This window comes from Symphodus melops (assembly GCF_947650265.1).
Source record: "Symphodus melops genome assembly, chromosome: 16".
In the NCBI taxonomy this organism is placed as follows: domain Eukaryota; kingdom Metazoa; phylum Chordata; class Actinopteri; order Labriformes; family Labridae; genus Symphodus; species Symphodus melops.
The window spans coordinates 22227349-22238069 of record NC_136706.1 but is presented as its reverse complement, the minus strand read 5'-3'; the positions used below and the strand labels follow the sequence as shown (position 1 = coordinate 22238069).

At 43.5% G+C, this 10721-nt stretch overlaps 2 protein-coding genes across 3 annotated transcripts in view; both read left to right on the top strand.

Moving 5' to 3' along the window:
• Positions 1–8132, top strand: part of mbd2 (methyl-CpG binding domain protein 2) — a 215052-nt gene extending 206920 nt beyond the window's left edge. The window contains exon 7 of the mRNA XM_079364547.1: positions 8031–8132. Within this exon, the coding sequence (XP_079220673.1) occupies positions 8031–8117 (87 nt within the window). The 3' untranslated portion in view covers positions 8118–8132. The remainder of the gene's footprint in view (positions 1–8030) is intronic.
• Positions 1–10721, top strand: part of dcc (DCC netrin 1 receptor) — a 206087-nt gene that overhangs the window by 142299 nt on the left and 53067 nt on the right. For both annotated transcript variants that reach the window (XM_079364542.1, XM_079364543.1), the window contains exons 15-16: positions 1336–1530; positions 4312–4407. In XM_079364542.1, coding sequence (XP_079220668.1) covers positions 1336–1530; positions 4312–4407 — 291 coding nt within the window. The remainder of the gene's footprint in view (positions 1–1335; positions 1531–4311; positions 4408–10721) is intronic.

Here is a 10721-nt window from a genome sequence, read left to right as displayed (position 1 = left end):
TGTGTGTGTGTGTGTGTGTGAGAGAGAGAGACAGAGACGGAGATAGTAGTGATTTGTACAACAGCATGTAAATACCTCCTCTGTCCCAACACTCACATAAATATTTAACCAGTTGAGCGCTGAGATGGATGGATGGAGGGAAGATTCGCCTCGGGGGAGACATGGGGGGAGGAGGGGGAGGGGGGGGGGGGGAGGGGAAGAAGAAAAAAAAGGAAAAAGACTTGACGGTATGGAAATGTGTTGCTGTATTTTGATAAACACAAAAGACTTAACCAGCTTAAATTAATCAAGAGCTGAATATTCCTGATACAGGATGAATGTTATTGATTAATAGAGAAGCTGAAGACTTTTACCTCGTTGATTTGGAGGATGAGAGAAGGAGATGTTAAACAGTCAGAGGGTCGTTTGGCCTTAGATTCAAAGCTGCAGCTTTAAAGAATGTGGCTGACAAGGGCAAACGCTCTTCAACCAGCGAACCACATGTCAGACAGCGAGGAGATGGAACAACTGCATCAATGATGCTGAATGGAACATTTACATGTTCAGACAACAAGTGCAGAAAACTGCAAATCTACAGTCAACTGTAGAGCAGCAGGCACTGAAGTCTGAGAGGAAGGAAGGAAGGAAGGAAGGAAGGCCAGATGTAGTAAGAAAGGAAGGCAGGAAGGAAGGAAGAACGGAAGGAGGCCAGGATTAAGTAAGGAAGAAAGGAAGGCGGGATGAAGGAAGGACAGCAGGATGTACTGAGGAAGAAGGAAGGCAGGATGAAGGAAGGAAGGAAGGAAGGAAGGCAGGATGAAATAAGAACGGAAGGAAGGAGGGCAGGATGAAGGAAGACTGGAAGGAAGGAGGGCAGGAAGGAAAGAATCATTGGGACACCTCTTTGATCTGGTCTCTTAATCATTTGGAGCAGACTAATTAGAAAAGCTGACCTCGGGCTGGAGCTCTAGTCGAGGTTGTCTGGTCAGCAGGAAGCTGCTGAGATAAAAAAGCAAACACATCCATGCTAACTGTGTTTCCAGGCTGCAGCAGAGGGACACACAAATCTCATTTTAATGGATTATCACTCAATAAAGTGATATGAAGCGTCTCTCCCTGAGGACAGAGAGAACCCTAATCTGATCTAATCTGATGCTGCGGAATAACACACAAAGTGTCAGGGCTTATTAGGCCGTGATACACAGCTAATAGGGTTAGCATCTGTTAGCGCAATTGCTTTAAGTACCTGCTACTGCTGCTGCTAACAGGGTTAGCTTTAAAACTGCCCGTGCTGGAGGTGCGACCTCCCGTCGTCTTCTTCGTTGGTGTGACTTGTCATTGTTTGTGTCTCTACAGAGAGTCAGGTACCGGACCAGCCGAGCTCCCTGCACGTCAGGCCGCTGCCCAACAGCATCATCATGTCCTGGACTCCGCCCCTCAGCCCCAGCATCCTCGTCCGAGGGTACATCATCGGCTACGGAGTGGGAAGTCCCTACGCTGAGACGGTCCGAGTGGACAGCAAGCAGAGATACTACTCCATCGAAAACCTCGGTGAGGAAGCTCAGGAGCAAAGTGCTGAGTGCAAACAAAGAGGAAAACGATTTCCATGAACGTGACACAGGATTATTGTTAGAACTGGATTTATGTCACATCATGTAGTGGCACTCCGTCTCTTTCTTCGTCCTCTGTATCACTTATTGGAGTCAACTCACAGTATTTGCAGCAAAACAAGACAACTTTCCTTCGTTCCGAAAGGTTTACTGAAAACATGTCAAAGTAAAATACAGGTTTAACAGAAGGTCAAAAAACTGTGTAGCTTCCATTAAGATTTGACTCCAGCTGCTTACGTCACATGCATCACATTTAACTACGCAGTGATGTCACGACCGAAACATTCAGAAACATAAAAAATAACCTTTTCACCATTTTTATGACTAAATTATGACCTTACAAACTATTTAAACATTATGAATAAACATGAAAATACTGAAAATCAGATGCTCATCATTTTTAACTAAATATTTGTAATCAAATCAATGATATGCATATTGGCTCTTACAAACGGTGATTACACATTTCTCAGACTTCCTTTTTTATTTCACACGTTGGAAACACATTTGTCCACACTTGGCACAATACTGTTTGTGTATGTGGATGATACAACATGAGTGTCTTTAGATCTCGGTCAATTTGTGTTCAACATTAAGCTACGAGTTAACTAAAGTGTGCCAACATTAGTCTGGCAAAGGACAATGTCTCCGCCCCCGGAGCTAAAAGCTTTCAAGCTAAGACGAGTGGAGGAGAGTGTGTGTGTGTGGGGGGGGGGAACTTAAGATGCCAAACTAAACAAGTCATATTAAGTGCATCATTTCATGTTCAACAACTCTAACTTTTATATCAATAAGCTGAAATTAAAAGGCCAAACTTTAAGTGACTGACCTGTTACCTACTGACGGGTAAAGATTAAAAAGCAGCTAGAATGCTACTAATTAGCATGCTAATTAGAAACGAGTTATTGTTGATTATTTTAACTTTATTTTAATGTGTAAACATGAGATGTAGTCTTCATGTATTTTATCAGCTTTTGGTGTCTCTAAAAGAGAAATCTCAGCGACTCAGTGTTTTTGGGTTGCAGGGAGCGACAGGGCTGAGCAGAAGATTTAGTGCACTTCTTTTTCTCCGTCATATTTAAAACATTTTCTCTTTTCACACAAGCGGATGAATCAGTCGATTCACATTTCCAACATGCGTATCAAATCCAATATTTGATATTTTCATCCCTCATAACTGCAAGCTTCGTCGGCTGCCAACAAAGCGCCAATATTGACACTGCGGCGCTCCCCTGTTGCATTAATTCATTATGATGATGAAATCCCCCCATTTAATTACAATCAATAATTTAAAAGGAATTTAATAAGAAAGCTGCTTGAGGTGGAAATCTAATTGTGAAAGGTTGAAAAGGAGAAAACATCCTCCCCAGCGTGCCAAACAAGCAATTTGCATGCCAAAGAAGACAATAACAAATTGCTTGATTTTTTTTTTTTTTTTTATAAATCCACAGATGGAAATTCCCGTCTCAGGTCTCATAATGGAAGAGTAATGAAAAAATGAAATCCAGACTCTGCGCTGCGTGCACACATGGGAGCGAGTGCACATATGTACATGGCATCTATAATTCATGGTGATCATTAATTCACATGCTGCAGCGTCTGGGGAGCAGAGCGAGCGTGTTTGTTTAACTCATATGAAGGTTTGACGACACACGCCGAGAACATGCAGCATCATGGCATCAGGGCGCCGTGTGGCCGCAGGGTCACGCCGCTGCATGACGACCTTTTAATATGATCATATTCAGTTATGTCCTTCTGCCTTTGTTTCTTTATTTCAACTTGCTGGAACGTGAAAAAAGAAACCGTGTTTGATCATTCAAAAAAAAAAAAAAGTCTCTAACAAGTTTTGCTGATTCACGTCAGATTCATCATTCTGAAGTTATTTGATTCTGATTGATTTCAAACTTCTGAAGATTGAAGTTTATTTACATTAACAGCCAGTTTAAATGTGACAAACTTCCTGTTGGCATTTTCTTCCATGCATCCGCTCCACATCCATCTCTACTGTGATGCAGGAGGGGGGGGGGGCATCCCCGCCTTTATCAGCAGTGGCCATTCTGTGGTCTGTTGGGGCCTTGGGTAAAAATTTATCGGGGACCCTTCCAACCAGCGTTCATTATTAGTCTTTTCCTTTTTTCCTTTTTCACTCACAGATGGATAATTCTTTTTTATTTAAACTTCATTGACAAATTTTGTTTTTCACAGAAATAATGCATGTGAGGCTTATTTGCAAAATGTGCACATTTTGAGGTAATGCTGTGGTTGTCAGCCATTGGGGCCCCCATACTGGCCTGGGGCCCCCATACTGGCCTGGGGCCCCCATACTGGCCTGGCCCTTTCCTGTTGCCAAGCAGCGCCTCTGCTGGTCAGTCACACTGCTAGCATCAGCGATCTCTCCCAGTGTAGGTAATGTGCTGCTGTGTCTGATGTATTAACGTCGGTGGAGCAGACAGACGTTCAAAAAGCCCCAAGAATAAACTTTAATGGGAAACAATCACCATGACAACCATCTCGCTGCTGCAAAACTTTCATCTGTCGCTCAGGCCCGTAGAAGGAGAAGCTGTGTGTAGGATTATTATCTCAGCAGCTACCTCTTAGCGTGCGAATGCTCTGATTTGTCCTCGATGATGAATGACTCCCTCTCTATAAACATCTCTCTCTCTCTCTCTCTCTCTCTCTCTCTCTCTCTCTCTCTCTCTCTCTCTCTCTCTCTCTCTCACAGAGCCCAGCTCGCACTATGTGATTTCCCTGAAGGCGTTCAATAATGCTGGAGAGGGAGTCCCTCTGTACGAGAGCGCCGTCACTCGATCTCTGACAGGTACAGTCACACACACACGTCTCACTGATTCCAATCACTGCCGGCTTGCTTTACAGTGTGGATGTGATCAAACACAGGTGTGGCATCAGTCCGGAGAGAATCTACGCTCATGTGGCCACAATCATATTAATAACTCCGTTCATTTCCAGTGTGCAGTGTCAGTGCTGGCTCTGTTTTTTTATTACAGTTTGTCAACATAAAGAGCAGAAGCTCCTCTTCAGGTGATCATTTCTGAAGAGCTCAAATCATTGTGATGAAATAAAGGTTTCTCTTCCTCTCTCTGTTCACCAAGCTGCAGGTAAACCACAATGCACCTGCAGCCTTCAGGGCTCGTAGTCATGAAACTGTCCTGGACCACGTACTGGAGCTCTGGTTCACGACCTGGGGTCTAACTGAGGGGGGGTGGGCACCAAAGAGCTCAGGCTGGGCATGAGGATTTGTCCCAATGACAGAAAGCTTGGGGACCTTTTTTTTTCTCTGCAGGAGAAAATGAACAGTGGAGTCCTGTTGTAATGTCTTCTCTCATGAATGTAGGAACCACTCAGAGAGGATAAAGATAAAACGTTCTGCTTTTGTCACTTGCAGCAAGGGATTATCCCCCGAAGCCATCCGAGGGGGAAGACACAGAAATCCTGTTAGAAATCCCAGCAGAGATATCCTATATTTGATTTCTTCCGTCAATATTCAAGAGATTGAATAAACGTCTTTAATATGTACACGCTGTGGGGAAAAACCTGCAACGGAAACCTCTGGTTTGAGCGTGTAGATTATTCTGGAGGAAATGTTTTAAAGTGATACTCTGACGGGTGTCGCTCAATCTCAGTGAAACCAGCGCGGCGTCCTGAAATATTCATCCTAAAGAAAATGTCCCCACATCACTCCCAGCCTGAGTCTGTGTGTTTAACATGGAGTAAAGCTGTGTTTGTGCACGCATTAGATATGATGTCATTACACATGTTGACGTTCCAGTAAACTTGTGTGTGTGTGTTTTTTGTTTTTTTTGGGTGGGGGGGGAGCTCTTCCTGTAGACTATGAGTCAAGTAAGTGAGATAAATGAAGCACATCCAACTCCCAGCCAACTTTTCTCTTATGAATTAAACAGCCAGCCCTCCTCCGCTCAGCCAGCAGCCTGCAGCCGGCATAAATCCTTTATTACTCACATAAAAGTGCCACATTTATGAGACTGTTACCCCCTCATGATGTGATGATACAGCAGAGACCACTCAGCTCTCACATCGACTCTTAACCGCCATCACACATACATGTTTCATGCAGAAACTTTTAAGGTAGATACTTTACCCTGCTTTGTCTTTGACTGTGGTTTGTTTGAGAGAGGGGGTAAATGAGGGCCTCAGAGGGAGGGGGAGAGGCAGCGGGAGGGCGGCAGACAGAGAGACATTTGATGGACTTTAATAAAAGCTCATGGTAGGAGGAGCGAGGCGGAAGAAGAAGAAGAAAAATAAATGAACAGGGAGAGAAAAGAGGAGAGTGAGGAGACAAAGTGGGCATGGTGATGGAGAGGAGAAGATGAGAGGGATGAAGAGAGAAGAAAAAGAATAAAAAGTTTGGTGCTAAAGGACAGAGTCGCACACAAATACAACCTGGGAGAACATCTGGAGTGCTGTGTGTCCTGAGTTCTGAAAGAGCCAACCAGAACTACTATGGAGGTATAAAGATTTATAGACACGTCTGCTGTTCTAGAAACATCAGGATTGTTTACAAGCATTAAAAAGGGCATTCTTCACACCTCTGGTTCATTTGCTCTGGTCTGAATCTGCTCTGTTTGTGATGTCACAAACCCATTTTTAATGAGGGGGGGGGGCTATGGACTGAGCGTTTTATGCGGCTAATGCTACTGCTAAGGCAGTGGTTCTCAAATAGTGGGGCTTTTTTTTTGGGCCGTACTAGTATAAAGTGTAATTGCGCATCCATTACAGTAGGCCGCAGTGGCGCTGTTGTTACTTCTGTCACGTTTGCGACAGTGCAACATTTTACGACTTACAAGACAACAGGTTTGCCTTGGTTACCTGGTTACCTTGGTTACCAGTGTTGAGTCAACAGAAAGCGCCGACTGCGTTCTGTCTAAAGCCTCCGTTATTCAACATAACAACCGCCAACATGAAAAAGTTTTTAACAGGGATGAAAAGAAAAGCGGAGAGAGACAAAGATAATGAGACAAAAGAAAGTCACCCGAAAGCTAAGACGAGGAAATACGACGAAGCGTATTTAGCGCTTGGCTTCACTGTCACTACAGTTGGAGAAGAGGAAAGACCGGTGTGTTTGCTGTGTCTAAAAATGCTCGCAGCGGACAGCATGAAGCCAAATAAATTAGCGCGTCACTTAAATACGTTACACTCCAATCACGCCGATAAGCCGCTAGAGTTTTTTCAGCGAAAACGTGCTGAATATTGCCAACAGTCATCCCGCTTTGTGAAGGCTACTTCAGTAAACCATCGAGCGCTGTTAGCATCATATAAGGTGGCGTACCAAATTGCGCAGTGCAAAAAGCCCCACACCATAGCAGAGGAGCTGATACTGCCTGCAGCATTAGACATGGTCTCTGTCATGCTGGACACACAGCTGAAGAGCTATTCAAAATTCTGGACTCCTTTCTGACTGAGAATGGGCTAAAGTGGGAGAACTGCATTGGTGTTTGCAGTGATGGTGCACAAACCATGGCAGGGAAGAGAAAAGGACTCAGGGCACTCATCAAGACAGCCTCACCTCATGCTGAGTGGACACACTGTATTATACACAGAGAAGCACTTGCATCCAGGCAACTTTCCCCTGAATTAAGTGAGGTTATGACTGACATCATAGATGTAGTCAATTTTATAAAGACCAGACCACTAAAAACAAGAGTCTTCTCTGCCATCTGTGAGGAGATGGGAGCTGAACATCAAGCTGTGCTCTATCACAGTGAAGCAAGGTGGTTGTCACGAGGAAAAGTCTTGTCCCGAGTTTTTGAGCTCAGAGAGCAAATAAGAGTGTTTTTGGAGCAGGAGCACAAGTATGAAGTGGCAGAAACATTTTGTGATGAGAACTTCCTGGGAAAACTGGCCTACCTGAGTGACATATTTGGAAAGCTAAATGAACTGAATCTACAGCTTCAAGGGAAAGATAAACACCTCCCTCAGGTCACAGACAAGATTAGCTCTTTCACCCGAAAGCTTGCAATGTGGGGCAGGCAACTTGATGAAGGAAACACCGATTCATTTGAGAACCTGCATGAATTTGTGGACACTAATGACTATGATGCTATCTCAGTGATTCCACACATTAAGCAGCATATTTCTTCACTGATTGGATTCTTTAAAAAGTACTTCCCTGAAAACAGTTCCCAGTATGACTGGGTGAGAGACCCTTTCAGTGCACCAGCTCCAACTGGTTTCAGCTCTGCAGAAGAGGAGCAGTTCATTGACATGACGTCTGACTCCACACTGAGACTGAGGTTCACATCACAGACACTCAGTGCATTCTGGCTGAGTGTAGAGAGGCAGTATCCACTCTTAGGGGAGAAAGCTATAAGCATTCTGCTTCCTTTTGCAACATCTTACCTTTGTGAGATTGGCTTCTCTGCTGTTGCTGCACTGAAGACCAAGTACAGGTCCCAGCTAAACATTGAGCAGGAGCTGAGAGTTGCACTATCATGCTTCGAACCTCGCTTCGAAAAGCTGTGCACTGCAAAACGTGCTCATTGTAGCCATTAAACCTGACTTCCTCCTCATTTTGATCAAAAAAAGAAAGAAAAAATGAGCACAAATTGTTTAATTCATTTTTGTTTTGTAGGTTCAAGTGTTTTATATATTGTGCTCCTGGGTTAATGTTGCTGAACTGAATATAAATTAGTTATTATTTTTTTAGTTTTTGTAGTTTATTAGTTATTATAATTATTAAATATTATTTATTGATTTGATTTAATTTTGCAATGGTGCAATTAGTTGGTCAAACATGTTTACAGTTTAAACATGTTTAAAACAGACTTAAAACACGATTTAATAAAGTTATTTGTAAGTTTGACCATATGTCTTTCTTTTTTTCTTTTCTTTAATGTTAATAAGGATAAAATGTTATGCAGAGATGGATAGTCACGGGGGGGAGTGGGGGGCGCGAATAGTTTTCTTCTTGCTAGGGGGGGCGTAACAGAAAATAATTGAGAAGCACTGTGCTAAGGGGAGACGCATAGATGTTCCTAAACATGCACAAGACACCACACATCAGCGTTTGTCGTAGCTCTGCGCTAGCTCTGCGCTAGCTCTGCGCTAGCTCCTCGACACGTACAAACCAGTGAAGTTTGCAGCCCAAACTGGACCAAATGACTGTCTTAGTAACGTCTGATAAACGTATAAATTCACTCATTAAATCGGTTGCTCTGGACTGTAGACCACTATTAGTGGTAGAAGATAAGGGGTTAGAAAATGTGCTACAGATAGCAACGTGTGATCCAACTTTCCAGCTGCTGTGCAGAAAAACTATTTCAAACATGATCCAACAACTTTATGAACCTGAGGATCAAATAACACTGCATGCATTGTATTCATTCATCCACTAAAATCCATTTAGACTGAGAAGTGTCGCTTTTTAGGGCAAATACTGTGATGCACTTCAAATGCGATTAATTTTGAATAATTAATTAGAAAGCCCTGAGTTAATTAGATAAAATGACCTCATGCCTTCTGACCATGAGTCTATGCAGACCTGCTCTTAGTCAGTGTCGTTTTGTTTTAATGGCTGAAATGTGAAGGAATACAATGTAAACATTTAAACATGAAGTTATTGATCTTGTCGAAGAAAATGTATTGGAAGCCTGAGCACTTCTATTACCAGCAAAATAATAAAAAAAACAGATTATTATAGGTGTCGTGCAACTCTACACAGAAGTGCAAATAGCTTAGCACCACATTACAGTGTGCATGTTGTGCACTCCAGGGGATTGTAAAAGGCTTTCATACAGAACTATTGCCACCTGAGGGCTTTCATCGTGTGCATTAAAACGAAGCAGCATAATTATCGTACTTATTCTGATGCACAGCAGCAAACAAACAACAAAAAAAGGTTTCTACACTGTCATTACTGTTAAGGTTTTTTTAAACATCCTCGCACAAATCATTTTGGGAAAGAAGCTTTGAACAGAAAATAACTAAATGATGTTTACTGAACAGTGTGTGTGTGAGCTGATAAGAGTTTTAAAATGAGCAGTATAGTTTTCATAAACATACATCATCAGTGACACCAGGAACCCCGGCAAGCCTCATGTCAACACATGCTTTCAAATTAAATATGTAAACACTCTGTATGTAAATTGAGCACCTGTAGTGTTACAGCCATAAAGGACACACCTGGAGCTCTGTGTCCGTATCTGAGAGTATGTAGTGATAGTCAGTGTGAGACTGACAGTCAGGAGTTGATAAGATGAGACCCTGAGGGCTGGAGCAGAAACTAAACCCTTTTCTATTCTGACAAGGTCATCAAGAGTGACTAACACACACACACACACACACACACGTTCTGTCTTGTCATGCTGGCTCGGGCTGAGTTCTCTGTCACTTTATTGCTGCAGGCTGCTGGGGAGTTTTTTTTTTTTTTTTTTTACGAGAGCTTTAAAAAAAGCCTCGTTAACGCTCGGATTCTCGTTAATATACTGCCTCGTCCTCGCCTCGCCTCCCCGCCCGCACAGCGCACACACAGAACTGATCCTCGCCGTCATTTAATCAACGAAGGGGGACAGAGGGAAGGAGAAGGAGGGGGGGGGGGGGGGGGGGGGGAGAAGAGCAATAGCACATGATGGAGAGAGAGAGAGAGAGAGGGGACCAGAGATGGAAGTGATGCAGAGAAAAGGTTATAGACAGAAGAGGAGAGGGAGATGTGTGATGTAAGGGGGTTTAAGGATGTAGGGATCAAGGAGGTGAGGTAAGAGAGGACAGGGAAAGAGGGAGCAAGGCAGGATATGGAGAAAGTGAGAAAATAAAAAAAACAGGGTGGAGTGGAAAATGTGTAAAGAAGGGCCCAAAAGTGAGCAGATGGAGAAGGAAAGCCTGGAGAATAAGGGACTCATGGAGGAGGAGGAGGAAGAGGAGGCGTGTCCTCCATCCTCATTAGTATTCTGTCCTGACTTGAGCTTTATTGTGATGCTGGACCACCAGTTTAACCACGACACCGGCTGCTGCAGCTCGCCCTGCAGCTCCAAACACCTCTCTCTCTCTCTCGCTCTCTCTCTCTCTCTCTCTCATCAGTCTCTCTGTCTGCTTCGTCCCCTGCAGCTGTACATCTCTCTTGAACAGCAGCACATTAGATGTCAGTGTTGATTCTCTCAG